The sequence below is a fragment of the Corylus avellana genome, chromosome 1 (assembly GCF_965113065.1).
Source record: "Corylus avellana chromosome 1, dhCorAvel1.hap1.2, whole genome shotgun sequence".
NCBI classification, from domain to species: Eukaryota; Viridiplantae; Streptophyta; class Magnoliopsida; order Fagales; family Betulaceae; genus Corylus; species Corylus avellana.
Window position 1 is genome coordinate 43,799,875 of NC_142490.1, and position 20,796 is coordinate 43,820,670.

Below are 20,796 nucleotides of genomic sequence, written 5' to 3' on the forward strand. Positions count from 1 at the left end.
ATCTTGAGGTTAAAGAAAGAATCTTGATGATCAATCATGATAGTCAACTTGTCCATTAAAGAATTCGATTTTTGTAAGATAAAAATGTTTTGGCATGGAAAGAAGCTAAAAATGTCTTTGAACTCACTCGACGACGAAAGAAGATGCATTTGAAAAGAAGTGTTGCATCGATCATTGCATGGTATGTGGAAAATGGAGTCCATGCATGCATGCCATCATTTTTAAAACAGGGACACACATGCACCCTAGCTAGCTGTCACCCGCCATGAATAGTCATGACAAGGAAAGAGTTGCAGCACATCTTGTATCTTCTCAATTAATGGATTGTGTGGTGTTCTGTTTTTGATTTGTTTATGTGGTCTCTTCTGCTATAGAAATAATATTATACTTGTCTTTTTTATCCTACACCAAAGGGTCGACATGACTCATGGGACACCCACTTTTTGTATCATGATTTGTAGCTTGTTTGTTTTGCTTTGTAATTGTCTATAAAAAAAAGTCTTTTAACCCTTCTAACACACAAAACTCACAAAATTAAAATGAACAGTTCACTAGTAATACCCATCTTCCCAACATCGAACCATGCAGAAACTCCAGTTCGGATGAGTTTCGATTGACCGAACACCTCAAGACTTAGCAGTTGACTGAATAAAATTCAATTGTGATACAAATTGGATGCTTTGGGTCTCAGCAACCCTCATTCGAATGTTGATTGATAGCCACTTTGACCGAGGCTTTTGAGAATCCCCCCTAAAGCTCATCTATTGTTCGGACAAGCATTAGACTTCATTCAAACGTAAACACCTTCTCCTTATTACTTCTGGAATTCGAAAGCAACTTAGTCTACGTCACAACTTACTCTAAACAATTTTTTTATTTTTTATTTTTGTCTAAATTGAGTTTATTAAATTAATATCTATCTTTAAACCTGTGATTTTATATAATTTTTTTAGTAGGATTAACAAATGTCAATAATTAACAGTATTTGATAATCTTGCTAAGAGGCTTATAGATGTTGACAAATTATGATTGGTATCTGAAACCAGGTCAGTGGTAGGCTTCCATCAGGAAATTTCTTCGAACCTGTGAATGGTGGGACTCTGCCACCTTGATTTGTGTGTATATAATAAAGTATTCTTGACGATAGGAAGCAACTCAATCAAAGCAAAAACCACAAAACAATCATGGGCCATCGATCACACACACACACGTGACTCACATTAATAATCAATGCTTTAAAAGTGGCAGCCGATTTCCTACATGATGGGACTCAATTGAACGGTGCCTTGACATCTAACTTAACTGCCCTATCTGTTACTCATGTGAACTCCAGCTACATTTTTTCTTGGCCATTCTGTTAATACTCTTGAAGTAATGATGAGGCTCTAAGGACGTGTTGAAATTTGTGAGAAAAATTAAATTAGAAAATAATAGCGGAAGCTGGTGAAGACCGATGACAAATACTGTTGAAGGAACAAAGGCGGGGTGGGTGGCTAACAATGACGGTAGGTGACAGCTATAAATGCAAGGTAGATTAATACAAATTTTCGCTCTTACATTTTTAAGTGTATATTTTAAACATAAAAGTAAAGATTAGCATTAAATTTAGAATATAAAAATAAGAATGTGTGTAGAATTACGTAACCTCAAATTTGTGATTAATCGGTAATAAAATAGATTGTCACATGGAAGCATATGCTATCTATGCTTGATGTCTTTATGCACCCAAGTTAACTCTCAGATTTTGCCTTGACTACTCAAGTTGCCTGTGATGAAAGGAAAACAAAGACTATCCAAGTTATTATAAATGTCATGGAAAGATGTGATTAGTTTGTATTTTGTGGGGGTTAACTTCAACTTGGTTGAAAGGAAAAAGTGTGTTGTTTAATTTATATTTGGGTTAAATTCACTTTACCCATATAAAGTTTTAGGGGTTTTTCAATTCGAACTCTAATATTTAAAAATTGGCAATGCACCCCTCTAATGTTTCAAAAAATTTCAATTCAGACCCTCTGTTACTAATTTTCGTCTAATTGGACTGAAATTATTCCACGTGAGTCTCGTATGGGATTTGTATGCTCTTTATTCCAAATTTTTTCTCATCAAAACCTATGAAATTATGTAATTACCCTCATTAAAACTTATAAAATTGAAGGTAATTACCTAATTTCATAGGTTTTAATGAGGTCAAAATTGGAATAGAGAACATCAAAATCCCACGTGAGACGCACGTGGGAGGATTTCCGTCCAATTAGAAGGAAATTAGTAATGGAAGATCTGAATTGAAAATTTTTGAAACATTAGGGGGTAACATTGACAATTTTTAAACATTGAAGTTTGAATTAACAACTCTGAAACTTCAGGGGGGTAAAGTGAATTTTTCCCTTTATATTTTTAACAACGCATGCATTTGGCACAGTGATTTTGCGGATCAAAACTACAATTTTAAAGGTTAAACTGCGATTTTATCAACCACTTATTTGTGTTTTTAAAAATTGTATTTTCAAATCACACATCTTAAACTGCAATTTTTAAATCAAACGTTTTGAAATCGCAAACTCAAATGAACTCAAAGCGTAAAAATCTTGCCCTAGAGGTTTTTTTTTTAAAAAAAAAATTTTGGGTGGACTTAAACTTGGAGAACAGAAAACATGAAAGAAGACCCAATAGCTGAAACCAGCTAAGATATGATAAAATGCAATTAAAATATTGGCCACAAGGAAGAATGAGAAGGTGGCAGTACTAAAAGACGGCGTGCCAGCTACCGCCTCACTGCAAAATGTACAGTGTGCACCTTGTGATGGATTTTATCGGCCTTCCTCTAAATCTAGCAGCGCTTATCTCGGACCAAAGGGATACCACAACTGTCTCTATATGTAGCCCTGTGTCTTAAGGGACCACTTAGTATTTACGAGTATTTTATAAAATTATATCAAATAATTTTATATATTTTATGAGTCTTTTGTAATTTAGATTGTTTTTACTTTGAAAACAAACAACCAGAGTGAAGAAAATAATAGTCTGACAACCAAAACAATAGTCATCTAGTCGAGCCAAGCCATGAAAAACGTCATATGTTAAAACATTAATTAAATAATTAAATCTACATTTTCCTACCTGGTTAAATTTATAATTTGAATTTAATGATTCTTTCCATCCTATATATATTATTGGTACCTAGGCCAGGCTTACATCTAGTACTTAGTACTATCACTACAAGTTAAATATAATTATGCAGGGATGTAAGCCAGATCTCTATGCATTGACTCAGCTATGACAAATCACGTTCACAATCATTTAATTTTGTTTTCTTGTATAAAGATTAATTAGATGAGTAATAGTTAATTGATTAGATTACTAATTATGAGTGTAGGAGTCAAAGATAATGTCTATTTTCAAGTGATGATGGCTATGTAAGATTCTTGTGACGTTTGATTTAGGAGAGCTGATCACGCACTTCCTCAACTATTTCATTTTTCTAAATAATGAAGTAGTGAGTTTGGTGATATTCCGGCTTTGCAGTGGTTTATGTGTTTTTTTTTTTTTTTTTCTTCTGCCCCTTTGGGTTTTCACTCCCTTAAGACGTTTTTTAAGATTTTGTTTATATGAAACCTTTAGAGTAGTTATTGGAGATCTTTGGTTTGTCTTTTCGTTTTTTTTTTTTTTTTTTTTTTGTTCATTTATGAGAGCAAATTACTGATCGATGACGAATAAATTATGATATATTTGTAAGAATTGTTTGATGATAGAAGTAGTGAAAGAGATTGCGTTTGAAAATGTGCTTGTAGCGGAGATGAAAAAACAAGAAAATTACTGTCTAGTTAAAAAAATTCTGATAGATTGGGTTGGGCAGTCGTTAGAGACCTGATTCGCTAGAATATGCTACAAATTTGAAAACTGATTAAGACAGTGATATTCAAAAAGTTAAACAAAGCATAGATCAGATTTGGATTGAAGAAATTTTTCATTGTATTTATGATATTGTTTTATTAGAGCAACATGATTTATTTTTATGAAATAAATAAATAATAAGCATTATTATCAAAAAAAAAAAAAAAATTATAGCAAAAAATATTACCAAAAAACAGAAAAAGAAAAAGAAGCTAAAACTCCTTACATGCAATGGGACAACCTTATTACACAATATCTAAATTTTAAACAATTGACAAGTCGCTGCAAGTCAGAAAGTCACCCAACAAGAAACTTCTCATGTCCAAACAAAATCTAAGGTATTTTTTTTTGGTTAATCCATATTATTAATCACGTGTTCAAAGATCATGAGCTTTATTTTATTTGTCCACAAAAAAAAAAGTAAGAATGCAAGGAAATTATTGGAAATCTTTTTCTAATTTGTCCAAATAACTTTTGAAAAGTACGGACCTTTACCCTTCTTCTCCGGATAAAAAAATGTTACTGAACCTAATCTAGATCATGTCCTTTCTGTGGTTTAATACGACAATTTGGTGTTAAAGAAGGGGAATCCCCTGTTTTTCTGTTATCTTTTCCAATGAGTGCAGAGAAAGGCAGAAAGGGACCAACATGCATATAAGTTAATGCAAGGTGCAGAGAGGACTGTGAGGTCAAGTTGAAGACTCGCACAGCTTCTTTTTCAGCATAGAAAGCGAAGCTTCTCTTTTCCATCATTATTACCCTCTCGGAATTCTTGCTTCTTTGTAATACGGTACCCATCTCCCCAAAAAACAGAGACAGAGAGAAACAGAGTGAAAGAGAGAGAGAGAAAAAAAAAAAAGAGAGATGGAGTTTGAGCTTGAAGACCCAGTAACAAGCTTCGAAGAGCAGCAATCTGATAAAATCTCAAATCTCTTCGCCTCTGAATCTGATCACATGCCCTCACAGAACTTCTTAAGCAGCTTAATGGACAGTGATTTCCACGTTTCTCTTCGCTGCGAAGCTATTTCTTATATGTCACAGGTAAATGGGTAACACTAAATATCAAATTTTCTCTATCTTCTTCTGCTGATATAGATTTGTTCCACTTCACAGTTCACCAGCAACTTGGACCCGTTCATTCCTTACCTTGCTGTCAATTACATGGACCGGTTTATTTCAAAGAAAGAAATCCCGGTAATAAATTATCTGGTTCTGAATCTTGTACATTGTTTAACTGCCTTACAATAGTTCTAAGACTCCAAAAAGGGAAAAAAAAAAAAAAAAAAATCGATTCCTATACATTCTCGGAAACCAAACAGAGGATAACAAGTTGTTTAAAATATGTAAACCCATTATGGAAAACAAGTTTGTCTTTTTGGATATGCAGGAAGGAAAGCCGTGGGTGCTGAGACTCCTTGTAATATCTTGCCTCTCTCTAGCAGCAAAGATGAAGAACACGCCCTTCTCGCTCTCTGATTTCCTGGTAATTTATCCTTCTTCTTGTTTTTTCCTTGTTTTTTTTTTCTTCATAATTTCATGGACTACAACTGTAAGATAATTGGAAGTGAATGTTTGGGATTAACTAAGTTAATCATAGGAACTTATATTTATCAATCCTTAAACAATGAAACAGAGAGAGGAAGGTCATATCTTTGACGCGCAGGCAATAAGTAAAATGGAGCTTCTCATTCTCGATGCTCTGGATTGGCGTATGAGATCAATGACACCTTTCCCATTTTTGGACTTCTTCCTATCTTTATTCGAACTCAAAGATCCACCATTGATCCAAGCCCTCAAATGTCGAGCTTCAGAGATAATCTTCCATGCTCATAATGGTACTACTTCTCTGTTTCTTTAATGTTTTTGGTTAACAACAGCTCAATATCATCAGACTCTCATTGCTGATTTCATTGCAGAAGTCAAGCTTTTAGAGTACAAACCATCGATAATTGCAGCATCGGTGCTTCTTTCCGCCTCTTACCAGCTATTCCCATTGCAATTTCCTTCTTTCAAAGCTTCGATTTTGTCTTGTAAATACATAAACAAAGTAAGTGACCATTTGTTACATATATATATTTTTTTATAAATTAACGCTATTCAGTAGGCTGCTATGCAGTAGAAATAATATGATCAACGATAACTTCTTAAAGCTGATTTTCGCTAATAAGCAATCTGTTAAATATAATTACTCTGCTTTTTGTTTTTTTCCATGCTTCTTTGCTTAGCTCTAAGGTTGTGGGTTGCAGGAGAACTTGATGAATTGCTTCAATGTGTTGCAAGAAATGGTGGTGGTGGTGATGGTGGAGGGGTACGAGTCAATGGTAGATGCGGAGTCGAGCACAAGGATCCCAACGAGCGTACTGGACCGTCGTTGTACAAAATGGGAATTTAAGAACATCGCCACCACTGATACCACTGTAGTGCCAGACAAGAGGGAAATCAAGCGGCGTAAAATGAATGGCGTCTGCTGCCAGATCAAGCAGAGCTCAATGGAGTGGAGTGAGGCAAATAAATGAACTGCTCGAGGTCTCTGTATCACTCTCATCACCAAAACAGGACAAAAGGAGGAGAAATGGAGGGCTGTGAATTGAAGTATTAAAAAAAAAAAAACAAAAATCAACGGCTCACAATGATGAGGCTGATTCACCAATGAAATTTTATACTCCTTCTCCTAGTCCTTTGTCTTCTTGAATTGGGCGAGTTTGGTTGTGTCCCTTGAAAACGCAAGAACTCAAGTTCATTTCGTGGTCAACGCATGGTAGAAATTTAGCAGAAAGTAATAATTGCATTGAGTAATGGTGGGAAAAAAATTAACATAAACTTGTGTGTGTGGACAAGAGTGAAACAACGTTGAAGACACGCAGCTTTCTTGAAGATACTAGGATCTTTTCTTTTTTGACATAAAAATACTAGTATCTACGTCACAGATGGAAATCACCTGCAGAAATAGCAATTTCAACAAGTTATGTAAGAAAATTTATTCCACCATTTATTTTGACAAGGGAATTTTCAGTATAATTTCTTATGTTATTTGTCTAAATTGAGCTATGGGTTATCTATATTTTTTATTTTTAGGGTTAATAACTTTTTTGGTACAGGTTTTAATGTTTTTATTTTTTCTCCCCTAAGTTTTAAAAAAGACAAATCTAGTACCTCAGATTTTGGAAAAGACTGAATCACCACTTCCGTTAATTTTCGTCTATCCCAATTAACGGCAGGGGGTGGCCGGCTACCTCCAGTTTGACCTTAGGAGCCACCCCCAAGGCCGGTCTGGGGATGGCCAAATCACCCCCAAGGCCAAAGGAATTGACGGAAATGAATGGAGGTCGTGATTCAGTCTTTTCTAAAATCTAAGGTATTAGATTTGTCTTTTTTAAAAACTAAGAGAAAAAAAATAAAAACATTAAAATTCAGATACCAAAAAAATTATTAACCTGTTTTTTTAAAAGCAAATAAAGGTTACCAAACTAGAAAACGGCTAAAATATCAACATGTTTAGCTCTAAAGGATTATAAATAATCTCGAAGGGACTATAAACGACTCGACCCTTTAACTCTTAAGCAAAGGCCAAAGAAAAGATGTTGCTTTGGTATGGCTTAAGCTTGGGTTGAATATATGCTTAGTGCATCAAACATATGTTTTGACACTTCTTTGTTGGGGCCCCTGAATTCTGATTCTAGGAGAGCCTTGCGTTGGGAACTTCATATGCTGGGACCACATAGGTGGTCCAAGAATCCAAAAAGAACTCACATTTTCATTTTTATTTTCATTATCATCTCGTACACTTAAAAAGAATTCTCCAAAATTGAGATGGTTTAGGTTACACACACAGAGACCATTTTTCTTTAATATTAATTAAATAATTAAATTTGTAATTTTTGTTTTCATATGATTGAATATAGTATCAAAATTAAGGTGTTAAGTTCCACTCTTGACTCTTGTTTCTATAATTCATCTTCAATGTCAATTGAATATTTTATGTGTTGTATCTCACTTATTCAGATGAAAATTGAGCACATATTTGAGAATGAGTAGTAGAATATTAGTTAATTGATTAAATTCACCTTCTCATTTCAATTGAATATTCCATGTGTTAGGCCTCACTTATTAAAGATGGGGTTCAACCCACAAGTCCGGAGTATTAGACGATGATACTTTTATCCCACCATTATTCTACTTTACTCATATCTTAGTGTCAAGTAGTCCTTAGATTTTATTTTTATTTTTATTTTTATTTTTTAAACAAGGTTGATCCAAGGGCTATTTGACACTGTTACATGACCAAGGTGGGATACTTGTGAGATAAAAGTGTGATTTCTAGCATTTTTCTTAAAGTATTAACTAAATAATTAAATTCACAATTTTTAGTAAATTTAAAATTTTAAAATAATAGTGATTTAACACATTTAGTAGGAGTCCCCGGGAATAGCTAAATCGGTTGAGGACCATGCCTTACTAGTTCGAATCCTCCTTCCCATTTCTCTCTCCTTGTACTGACATGTAAAAAAAAAAAAAAAAAAAAAAAAACACATTTAACGGGAAACAAAAAAAACACAAATTTTGTTTCCTCAAAATTTAGAGAAAGAATTTGGAACACAAAAGGGTGGAGAACAAAGATTTAGAATTATAAGGGAAAAATTCACTTTACCCCCCTTGAAGTTTGAAAGTTTTTTTAATTCGAACCCAAATGTTTAAAAATTGGTAATGTACATCCCTAATGTTTCAAAAATTTTCAATTCAGACCCCCCGTTACTAATTTTTGTCTAATTGGACGAAAATCATCCCACGTGCGTCTCACGTGGGTTTTTAATGCCCTCTATTCTAATTTTTTCCTCATTAAAACCTATGAAATTACGTAATTACTCTAGGTTTTAATGAGGGTAATTACATAATTTCATAGGTTTTTAATGAGGACAAAATTAAAATAGAGGGCATCAAAATCCCACGTGAGATGCACGTGGGATGATTTCTGTCAAATTAGACGAAAATTAGTAACGGAGGATCTGAATTGAAAATTTTTGAAACATTAAGGGGGTATATTGCCAATTTTAAACATTGGAGTTCGAATTAAAAACCCCCTAAAACTTAAGAGGGGTAAAGTGAATTTAACCCGAATTTCAAATTTCTTGCTTTTACATTTGACCTGAACTTTTGTTTTAAAACATAAAATTGGCTTTCTTCACAATGATATATGAAGATCAGCGCACCAATTGATGTGAAATGGCAGTGTACGTACAAGACCCAGGATCAGAATTTGATACTCTTCCCTTTTTCTTTTTTTTTTTAGAAAGTCTATGAGTCAAATAGTCAAAATGGTCTGGGCCTGACAGCATTGGGTTTTAAGAAGTAAATGGGTTAGGCCCATTACCAAATTTCTCGCCCGTGAAAGCCAGGAAGGATAATGATAAAGTTCATCATGTTGAGAAAGAAATTAATTCACCTCACAAATTGCTGGACTGAAAAATCATTCTTGTATGGAAAAGAAAGAGATAATTAAGTGAAACTCAAACATTCTTGATATATATATATATATATATATATATATATATATATATATATATTGTTGTTGTTATGCTAAAATTATGCTTGTTCTTCCATTTCTGTTCCCTTTCAAGGGCCAAAATAAGAAATGGGTGATAGGACTTGAGGACATATAGCAACATTACAAGTTACAATGTGGTACAATTTGGATACTGAAAATATAACTCAAACACTCCATATAACACGTAGAAGGGAGTTGAATATGTGTATGCCAAAATAATGCGGAATTTAAAAATAAGCAACCACATAATCATTCACAAAATATAATGAAAGAAATAAATCAATATTGAACACAAATGAAAACTTTTTGAATAACTCTTTAAAAGTAAAATCACTTCAAAGCAGACAAACTCAGGAAATCAATTTACCATAGATGAACGAAAATACAAAAAGTTCACACTTGCAAAACCTTTGAAGTTGAGTCGTTGATACTCTTTTGCATTAGACAAGTGACCCGTTTATCTACTACCACATTATTTCCCTCGTCAGCTAAAAAAATATTTTACTCGATCTTCTTTACAAGAACTATGAGAGGCTAAAAGGGTTTTTTTTGTGCAAGCTAGAGTTGTGTGGTTTACAATAAACAAACTCTAAGAGAGGAATGCCATAATGACTCTTACACAAAAATAAACATCTCTTATCACAAGCTTTTATGACCTAAAAGTGTTATAAAAATCATGAGTAGTGATATATAGAACACCCAGTATGAGTGAACAGTACTCACGCTAGGTGAATAGTAATACAGGTTTTAAAAAAATTTCAAAAACAGTAAATCCGTACCGTGTTTGTATCACTGTTCACCTAGTGTGATTACTATTAACTCATGCTGGGTGTTCAATATATCACTACTCAAAAATCATGCTTGAAGAGTCCTTAAATAGACTTGGAAAAGTAGGTCATCAAGCCAACAATTAGAATCTTGATATTTGCAGAAAATACCGTTAAGTTCGACACTGAATTATACTGTCAGTTTTACAAAGTGTTCTAAGTATACTTTGTGTAATTTAAATTCAAATTACTTTGTTGGACACTGAATTAGCAGGATACAAATATACAAGAAAAAGTTTTTTTTTGTAAGCGATGATCGATGCAAAATGCTTATGCGTGCTCTTCGTCTATGGCCGACCCGCGCATCCACTCTCCATTCTGATCACATGGGAAGAAAAAGAGTTTAGGACATTGGACTTGCTCCAAGTAACTCAACTTTGGAAACAATGCTTGCAGTTTTCCCCAATTCATCTGAAGCTCTGGCAAGTACTTCAAGCGTAGAGCTCTAACGTTCTGTGGGTGATATTCCGCTATCCGCAGGTCTGAGAGCTGCTCTCCTTCCCTTACATAAAGCTTCTTCAGGTTTTCCAGGTTGAAGAGATTGAGCCAACAAGGCATCTCAGAACCAGGTAAATACAGGAGCCCCAATTTCTCCAAAGAAGCAGGGGAAGGGGTTGGTTTATTTGTCGCCTGAGCCGCGGAAAAAGATGTTCTCTTCGAATATGACTTGATACTTTGTTTTATGCTAGAGGCCCTTGCGATTGTAGTATTGGGTGAGGTGTAAATTCCTGACCATGCCACTGATAACGACCGGAGTCTTTTGATTTGTGGTAAAGAACGCAGCTGTTCTTCCGCTTTACCATACTCTCTCTCTACATGTATGAGCAGCTTCCTCAAATTTTCCAGTTTCGCCAAATCATGCAGCTTACAACACTCTACTCCTTTCTTAGGTTGGCGAACCACAAATCCTTTAAGAACTTGTAGGTGTAAGAGCAAGGCAAGTCCCTTGGGCATGTGGCTAATAAAGTAACACTCGGACATGTCTAAGTGTGTCAGCATTTTGAGTGAGCCTATGCCGTCAGGAAGTTTCTCTAAATTATGACACCCATTGAGGTTCAGGATCCTTAGATTGCAGAGTTTGCAAACTGCATCCGGAAGCTCTATGATTCCTGAGATTCCCCTAAGGCTAAAGTACCGAAGATGTTTCATCTTCTTCAACCCTTTCAAGAACCCACCATCGTCCACTTCCACATGCTGCTGGGCAGAGGCCTGCCACCTACCCAGCTGAAGAACTCTCAAATACTTCATCTCTGAGAAAAAGTCCACTCTGCAATCAAGATAAGGCTCGTTTACATTGAACAAAGTGCGAACCTTTTCCTGCTTCAAATCGAAACTGTAAGTCAATTGCCGAAGCGAAGATCCTTCTACAGTTTTTACCAGGCAAACCCGCCGACTTTCACATAAATTTGCAGTTGGATATCCCTCGGCATCAAAACAGAGGAACCCAGCTCTCTTCGCAAGCCTAATTACGGCACTGCGAATTAACGGGTTCATCTTGCAATTCTCTGATCTTGTTCTGCGCTTTTTGTGAACGGGCTCGATGATGCCTTTCGAGATGAATTTTTTAAAGAACTCGTTCCCAGTTTGCTCTGCTGTCTTATCTGAATGAATCCATAAACGTAAAGGAAATTAGAGGAATAAAGAAAATAAACACAAACGGATTTTTAACTAGTTTTGTTTAGTTACAATTTGCACAAACGAACCTAAACCCGAACATCATCAGATTTTCTATTTTAGCAAGAAACAGAAACTCTAGTTTTTGTTTAACTACCAAAGGTATTTTAGAGAGAACGGAAGAAGATAGAATCAAACTGCAGTAGACTATTAATAGCATTGAAAATAGCTAAATCAACGGTTAATCCAACCGTCACTAATTGCCATTCTAACCGTAACAATCTACCAACATTAATAAACTGTTAATTTAACCGACACTTAATTCTGACCATTAGATTTAATTATAATTAACGATTATTTAATTACAATCGTTAGATCGTAATGGTTAGTGACAATCATTTAAACACAACCGTTAGATCAAAGTTAATCTGATCTTACAGTTGACTTTATTAACAATCCAATAAATTCAAGGATCTACCAAGCTATGAAGCATCCAATGGTCAAGATCAAGCCATGAGATCAAATGATCGTGACCATCCAACATTGAATGGTCATGATCAAATCACTCTAAGCTCCAATGCTTCGGGCCAAGTGCGCCATCAAGGCGCCACTAGCGCTCACTACCACGCACACGTGCTCGGTGCTTCAAACCGTGCTAAAATATATACGTAAGTGCATATATTCAAGCATTGCTTTAAAGTAAAGGCTTGAAATGTATGAAACATGATCCTCTCCAGTCCATTATGAACTGGAGAATATTTAGTTCATGGTTAAAATTTTTTCTCAGAAATCTTATAGCCATTAATGAGACACATATCCCACTAATAAAAATAATAATAAAATATTATTTTAAATTAAAAAAAAAATAAGAAAAAAGAAAGGCCACCCCCTATGGTGGCCGGCCACCCCCATTTTGGGAAGAGGGTGGCTCAAGCCATCCCCATTGGCAGGCCAGGGGGTGGTCGAACCACCTCCATGGCCTATGGGGGTGGTTCGGCCACCCCCATCTTGCAAAGGGAGGTGGCCGAGCCACCCCCTTTGGGCCAAGTTCAAAAAAAAAAAAAAAAAAGGGTTGGCCCTTGGGGGTGGCCAAAGCCACCCCTTGGCCCAGAGGGGGTGGCTCGAGGCTCTTGGGGGTGGTTCGGCCACCCCCTTTTGCAAGATGGGGGTGGCCGAACCACCCCCATAGGGCATAGGGGTGGTTCGGCCACCCCCTGGCCGGCTAGTGGGGGTGGCTCTTCCCAAAATGGGGGTGGTCGGCCACCCCCTATGGTGGTCAGCCACCCCCTTCTTTTTTCTTATTTTTTTATTAATTTGTTTTTATTTTTTATTTTTTTAAATTAAAAATAATATATATATATATTTTTATAAGGGGATATGTGTCTCCTTTGTGGCCATATGATTTCTGAAAAGGAATCTTAGCCATAAATTAAATATTTTTCAGTTCATAATAGACCAGAGAGGATCTTGTTCCGAAATGTATTTTGGGCTTTATAAATGCCAACTAAGTACACTTTCTCCTTTTCTCACGTGGAACGGTCTTCGTTTAATACACTTTAAAAACCTCCGATTTAAAACATTCTCAAACCAAAATATATATATATATACACTTGATAATTTTGAAAATTATTTTGCAGGTGGATATCCTCCACTGCTCGGGGATATCAAGAGAGAAAAGAGAGACCAATTGCTACCAATCGGCCTCCACTACTGGGGATATCATGAAAGAAAAGTTACCTCCGCTACTAGGGGAGTCTATAAATCCCTCGCCAACCCACCAGTGGACCAATACTTTCTTCTTTATGACAGCGTTTTCAGGGAACACTGAGAAACAGAGCAAACACATCTTTGATGTAACATCTAGATCGTTGTAGATCGCCTCAATCTCTTTCTTTGATCTCTCCTTGATCATTTCATCGATGATGTTTTGGTCTGGCAGATTGATCGGGGATTTGGGCCGATCCCTCATAGAAAAGCTGAAACGTTTGAAGCTTTCAGAGTATTCTAAATTAACTGAAGAGAATTCTGGGGGTGAAAAGATTTGGCTCTTTAACATTGAAACAACACTGAGGGTTTTTTGAAGCTTATCATAAAGGAAGTTGCCTCTGCAGGATTCTTGTTTTGTTTCTGTTTCTTCTTTGAAGGCACCGTCCATGCTCTGCATAATCAACCCTTCGATCTCCTTGTTGATGTGGTCTTCCCATTGCTTTACTCTCCCACACGCCCTTTTGATGTAATTGAGATTGTCCAGGATTTCATCAAACATGCCTTGTAATTGTGAATCACTGAAGCCGAACTTGTTGTCAACTACTTCTGAAGTGGGAAGGAATTGCTTTCCTTTGGATAAATGGTGTCGAAAATCCGGCATGACCACGTCAGGGAATATATGAAACGGCATCGCCTGCCCGGATTCCAAGTATGAAAGAAGATCCAGAGATACATAACGCGACATAGAAGAAGACATAGTTGAGGTTAACGAGAAGGAATGACAGAAACGGAGTGAATGAACAAAATAATGAGCTAGCTCTTATTCCCAAGAAACAATGAAATGGAAGAGAGAAAAATGGACCAATTGCCTTCACTTGACTGTAAAGATTGAAGAGGCAATATTGAGCCAGCAGCCTTTGGTTGACTGCAAAATGGTGAAGACAAAAATGACCCAATATTCTATATATATATATATATATATATATATATATATATATATATTCCTTGCACTTTCAGTAAATGGTCCCAACAGGTTTGAACATATTTTTGTAGCGTATCACATCGTCTGGTAACGAGAATACATGGATGTGTTTTTATGTATACTCGTACCCTTCTTAACGCCAACGCGTTTCAAAGTTATGATGGCCGGTTATGAACTCATCAGAACTCCGTAAATAAGCGAGCTTATGCAAGATAGTATCATGATGGGTAACTTCCAGTACTATGTGTCATTGGAGTAAAGCATTACAATTTTCATCTTGCAACAAACTCATATAACTTAATCTAAAAAAATGACATGTATTTTTTAACATAAAAAAAAAAAAAAAAGCACTAATTTGTCACATACTTTAAAAAAATAAATAAAATGAAGACGCAGGTAATAAAATAAAATAAAAAACAAGCGGGGAAATTAAGGTAATGCTGATCAAGTCACTTACTACAAAAGCAACTCAATATATTTCCAGATAACTCAAATCATTATCGAAGGAAAAAGAATAGTAACTGCAAGGAAGCAGTCGCGAAAGACAATCCTATTAATACCCGGAAGCTAGCTAGCTAGCTGCATGTCGTGGAAGAGAATAGTATATGCGTACAAGGAAGCAGTCGCGCGCGTTTCACGAAAGACAAATTTTAGTCAATAAAAATTCAATAAAAACCAATATTGACTTGGTTTCTTAAAGAGAAATTCCAAATCACGATTACTATTTCAACGTTTTTATCCAACATTAATAAATATTGATGTGATAGGCTGAAGCCTGAATTGGTTTTATTTTTTTCTGTTTTCTTTTAATTTTATAGAAAATCTCCATTCCATTGAACGTTTCCAGCAGGCCAAAGCCCATGCATGTTTCCTTTCATTTTCTTTTCAATAAACAAAAAACAAAAGCAAAAGATCACAGATTCACAGCGACACAGTGACAATGATAGTCCCTACAAAAAAAGAAGCCACACCGCTCTTGCCTTCATGTAGACGAGGAAAAGTATGAGTCAACTACGACGACCAAAGAAGCCACACCGCTCTTGCCTTCATGTAGACGAGGAAAAGTATGAGTCAACTACGACGACCAGATCAACGATTCAACGGATGAATTGTGTATTGGAAATAAAGAAGCTTCACAACAATTCAATCCAAAATTCAAACTTAAATCTTTTAAAAATAAGATATTGGAAGATTCAAATTCAAATGCTTGTTATTTAAGTTTTAGATAATATCTCAACAAATCAAGAGATTATTATTCCGATATAACAAGCCATATTCTCTTGATTTGTTGAGATATTATCTAAAACTTAAATAACAAGCATTTGAATTTGAATCTTCCAATATCTTATCTTCAAAAGATTTAAGTTTGAATTCTGGATTGAGTTGTTGTGAAGCTTCTTTATTTCCAATATTGTGTAGTCTCAATTAAGGAACTGATCAATGAAGGATATATATATATTCAGTGAACCTTGAATATATTCTTAGTTTAGTGGGTTCAAATTAAATTGACATGGTCAGATGGTGGTGAAATGAAACAGTAGTGAATGATATACGTACCATATCATGAACATACTTCATGTCCTCCAGGATGCCAACTGATTCACTAGTAAAGTGTAAACAGCAAATGAAGTGTTAATTTGTTGATCTTGCTTCATATATAGCATTATTCAAATGTATTTTCAATGTTTTTAACAATATATATATATATATATATATATATATATATATATATATATATATATATCTTCAGTAATCTTTGTGTATATTCATTAATTGGAAACTTTGGAATGCTGGATTATCCATATCAAATATATATACCTTAGGTTTTAATCCAATATTATTCTATGAATTTTCCAGACTATTTTCTGCTGAAAAATTTGCCCGCGTTTGGTGCATACAAAAAATCATAAATATTTATTTTTTATTTTTATTTTCATTCAATCATAATAAATAATAAAAATCAATTTTTATTTACAATATTAAAATTAGTTTTTTATTTTTTATTTTTAAATTATCGTAGTATTCAAGTTTCACGTCACTTCTTATTACTAGTCAAACAAAAAATCAAAAACGAAGATTTACCGAACACCGCATAGCCCTACGAAGACGCTTGGGCCTATGTCTGTTTTCACCGGTGGGGCCCAACCTGAAATTCTTATTGACGTGTGTGGAACTTTCTTGTATACACTGTATAGTGGGGCCATGGAGCAGGATGGTACCGACTCTACTGAGCTTCCCTGCGCCACACAATTCCATCCTTGGGGGCCCTTAGATTTATTGGATGTAGTTTTATTCCGTGTCTTTTGGTCTTTTGACTTATATTTATGTAAATCTTAAATTTCCTGCTGTCCTGATCAGTACTTTTATTGCCTTGAGGATCTATGTTGATATTTTATTTATGGTACTCTAATCATAGTTCGCTTCTCCTTATTTCTCCAAATTGGAATGTTACATATTATTCTTTTAATCATTTTTTAATTATTATTATTATTATTTTTTTTTGTAAATTCAATGAATTTATTATTGATTTTGTGAATTCAGTGAGTTTCACACAAATTTAATAGTAGTTTTGCTTATTTATTATACAAAGATGATTGAAATAGTGATTTTTTTAAAAAAGAAATGCTAGGTGTTCTAATCTTAATCCTAAGTGTATATTATTTTTTAAAATCGAAAATCAGAAGAAAACGAGAAAAACATGTACCAATTCCCTTTTCTAAAAGAATCTAACTTGCCGAGTTTTTTGGTGCTTTGTGCATCACTATCTGAATCATAGAATTAGAGATAATAAATTTGTCGTGTCACCCATATTATTCACCCCACTAAATTATTTGTGAATTTGGTGCTTGGAAGTTGGAGGAAACAAGAGACGGGTAAAATTAATAATTAGCAATACTATTTGTATTCAGGATTTGGCTTACAGCATGTATGCTGTAGTTGAATCAACAGTCAAGATTGAATTTCTCAAAATCTCTTTTCATTTTCTCTTTCCTATTAAATGCTTATAAAGTTAAGTCAACTTTAAAATTTAATCTTGACCGTTATTCATGTGTCTCTTTGCTTAAGAATCTTACAACACAACACAAGTTCACCTCGTATCATTTGAAGCAAATCCCAAGAACATGAACTACAATAACTCATCTTTATTGTATTTAAGCCAAGATCTAATTAGCAAGCTGAAACAGTTTGCCATGCATAGAGGAAAGATACAGGGCAAATCAGGAATATAAGCAAAAAAAGAAGAAGCTTTGAAAGGCATTAATACTGATGTGAATTGATAGCTTCTGAGTACCTATTTTAGCCTACTTCTGGGGGACCATTTTGGTTCCAGCTTGGCGTTCCTGCTCGTAGAACTGTGTTCCCAAGCCTAGATGATTCATCAGTAACCAAATGAATGTCAATAGTTCCCCACCCCGACTGGGTTGCTGTGCATGCACATTTGGTCTACAATTAATGGCAGCATAAGACATCAATTCCACCCAGACTCGGCTCATTAGCTTCCATTTGCTTATCTCCAACTCCGAGAGATCATTTGCCAGCCTGCATGCATCAAAGAGCAGAGATTTGCTTTTATTACCCTTCACAACAACCGGTCTGATTTTCGTTTTCACTTCAAGGATTTGTTTACAGGTTTCAGACTTTTTCGATTTAGATCTCCTGCCAAAGAATCTCTGGGCTTCTGCACAAGTGTCCTGGAGGACTATTTGCCAATTGCCCAACACAGGGGTCATCAAAACAGGTTTCATGACAAGAAGATAAAACATATAATCTGAAAGTAGTTTGCATATTTCTCTACTTTTGGCATCAGCCTCAGATTTGATTTCGGTTTCCTGCAGAAAGCAGAGTTCGGTAGCCAAGTGCCAGAGGAGAAGGCTTTCCGCGTATTGATACTCCACGATACTCCATTTTAGCTTGAAATAGATAGCTCTAGAAGTCTGCAGAAGAGCCCAATCACCTCTTTGTGAACATGCATCCATGGCAGCTCTTAAGTTGTTTGCAGTCCGAGATTTCATTCTCAGCTCCTCAAAAATGAACTCCTCCAGATCTACACGGACCGGCCCAGAAGACGAAAAACGCCAGATTTTCATCTTCTCTAGAATTTCCTTAACACCCAAATAAACAACCAAAGTGTCCATCCATTTTGGAGCATCATTATTCAAGCAATAGCTTATCATATCATACTTGGAAACAGATCTAGACCACCTTGTTCTGTTCAAAATGATTTTTGGAATGAATTTTCTCCAGCTTCTCTTCAGGGCAAGGAGGGTCCTGTCAGAAAAAATAAGCATCAACACGGATATGGCCTCGAGGCCTAATGCCCCAATGAGCAAGGCATAAGTAAGTCTGTCATCGAACTTGTTCCGAAACGGCTTCTCAATTGAAACCACCATTAATGCTGCTAGGATTAAAGAAAAGCTAAAAACGCGGAGCAGGTAGCCAGTTGGGCAACGAACAACATTAACCTTGGTGTGGAGAACCTCGTACATAAAATTGAGCTCATACTCTATTAGTCTGAATGCTTCAGTGGCAGTTCTAGATAGAAAAAAATCTCTGCTCAATTCTCTGTCTTTGGAGCTCAAAAGAAGGCCTACAATAAGTCCCTTGAAGATTTCAAAGAGGCGATATGCTTCTTCCAGTAACTGAATTTCTTCTAAGGGCTTCCAATTATACACAGGATTAGCCCCAACCTCCGGGGCTTGCATTTCCACCTCAACCGTCCTCATGGACGAGTATATTTCAATGGCCTGTTTAAAGTCAGGCCCAGGGTTTGGCTCCGGCAATACGGAATATCCGAATCGGCTCAAGCTCGCAAGGTAGAGTGCACGCGTCCGCTCAACGTACTTGATAGTTCCCACAACAAACACCATTGTAGTGGGAATCCATAGCTTGCTTTGATGATTGATAGAATGATAGAAGATGTAAGCAGTTGCCAGAACCTGCAATATGAGGCCGATCAAGTGCCTCAGCCAAAACTCATTGTCCTCAAGAGAAAACGAAGTGATCGTGTCGGGGCCGCCAAGATGCAGCAAAAGAAAGGAAGCCCAGAATGCCATGAGATCCTCTCTCCCTTTTGGCTCACAAGCGCATGCCATGAGATCCTCTCTCCCTTTTGGCTCCCAAGCGCATGCCATGAGATCCTCTCTCCCTTTTAGCACACAAGCGCCATCTTGGCTTTTGGAGATGAGCCCAATGGCGAAGGCAGCAATCCAGTCGCCAAGCAAGTATGCCAGCCATATCAACACGAGAAGCAATTTGCTCCTCGTCCGTTTTCTGAAGGGCGAAGCTAAAACTAGAAGTGCCTGGAGTAAGAGGCTTAAGATAATAAAGACCCGGAAATTCCATGCCTCCCATAGCCTCTGGACAATTTTAGGGATGGGGGATTCCATAGCTAGCTATCTCTCCCTCCTTTTAATTGGTTTAGTTTATTTCCTGATCTCCCACTAATTGCCCTGGTTAAATAGGCCATTAATTTTGACAACATTCATCGTCGTCGCAACGCGTTGCAAGATCAGGGTCAACCGATCAAGTCAAGTCATTTACTACAAAAGCAACTCAATTCCAAGGAAAAAGAGTAGTATCTGCAAGGAAGCAGTACTAGAATCCTATATTGACTTGGTTTCTTAAACAGAAATTTTAAATTACGACTACTATTTCATGTTTTTGTCCGGCATTAATATTTTTGAAAAAAAAGAAAAGAGAAATGCTAAGGGCTCTTATAGTATTCCTGATGTCTTTCCAACTGTGATGTGACTTTTAAAATCATCATTGAATTTAAGATTATCATTATTGACTTTTAATTTATTGGTGATTTTAAAAGCCACATCACAGTTGAAAAAACACCAAGAGAATACTAGAAGAACACCTAACATTTCCCCAAAAAAATTAAATCAACTCTCAGCTTTGTTTTTGTTTTGTTTTTTTTTTTTTTTGGATTTCGAAAATACAAAAGTTAATTTTAAGTGTACATGTCACCAAAGCATTTTGGAGTTGTTATGAAATAAAAATATGATTTATAATATTATTTTTTGTTATAACGTTTGTTAGAATTTTTACTTTCAAACCAAATTAAAACATTAATAAACAGCGTCTCCAAGAGGTAGCTCAATCGGCTGGTACCACGCCTAATGAAGTGAATGTTACTAGTTTGAATCCCCCTCCCTCCTCTTGTGTGGACTTGTCAAAAAAAAAAAAACATTAATAAACAGCTCAATACAAAATAGTACTCTTAAAAA

The 20,796-nt window shown here is 35.8% G+C and overlaps 2 protein-coding genes and 1 pseudogene across 3 annotated transcripts; 1 reads left to right on the forward strand and 2 right to left on the reverse strand.

Moving 5' to 3' along the window:
• The first annotated feature begins 4,558 nt into the window (after positions 1-4,558).
• Positions 4,559-6,889, forward strand: LOC132171404 (putative cyclin-D6-1). 2 transcript variants are annotated; one of them, XM_059582711.2, is made up of 6 exons: positions 4,559-4,932; positions 4,987-5,085; positions 5,279-5,374; positions 5,525-5,726; positions 5,808-5,938; positions 6,138-6,889. In XM_059582711.2, the coding sequence occupies exons 1-6, from the start codon at positions 4,756-4,758 to the stop codon at positions 6,405-6,407; spliced, it is 975 nt and encodes a 324-aa protein (XP_059438694.1). In that variant the 5' UTR covers positions 4,559-4,755; the 3' UTR covers positions 6,408-6,889. The 2 variants fall into 2 exon arrangements, with proteins under 2 accessions (XP_059438694.1, XP_059438695.1); XM_059582712.2 differs by having other exon boundaries at positions 4,561-4,932; positions 5,005-5,085.
• A 3,641-nt stretch (positions 6,890-10,530) lies between these two features.
• LOC132169926 (disease resistance RPP13-like protein 4) lies at positions 10,531-14,338 on the reverse strand. Its single transcript, XM_059580864.2, has 2 exons — positions 13,612-14,338; positions 10,531-11,861 (listed from the first exon to the last, which is right to left on the reverse strand). The coding sequence occupies exons 1-2, from the start codon at positions 14,336-14,338 to the stop codon at positions 10,531-10,533; spliced, it is 2,058 nt and encodes a 685-aa protein (XP_059436847.2).
• Positions 14,339-17,775: 3,437 nt separating this feature from the next.
• Positions 17,776-19,950, reverse strand: LOC132169927 (uncharacterized; annotated as a pseudogene).
• Between the last annotated feature and the right edge of the window lie 846 nt (positions 19,951-20,796).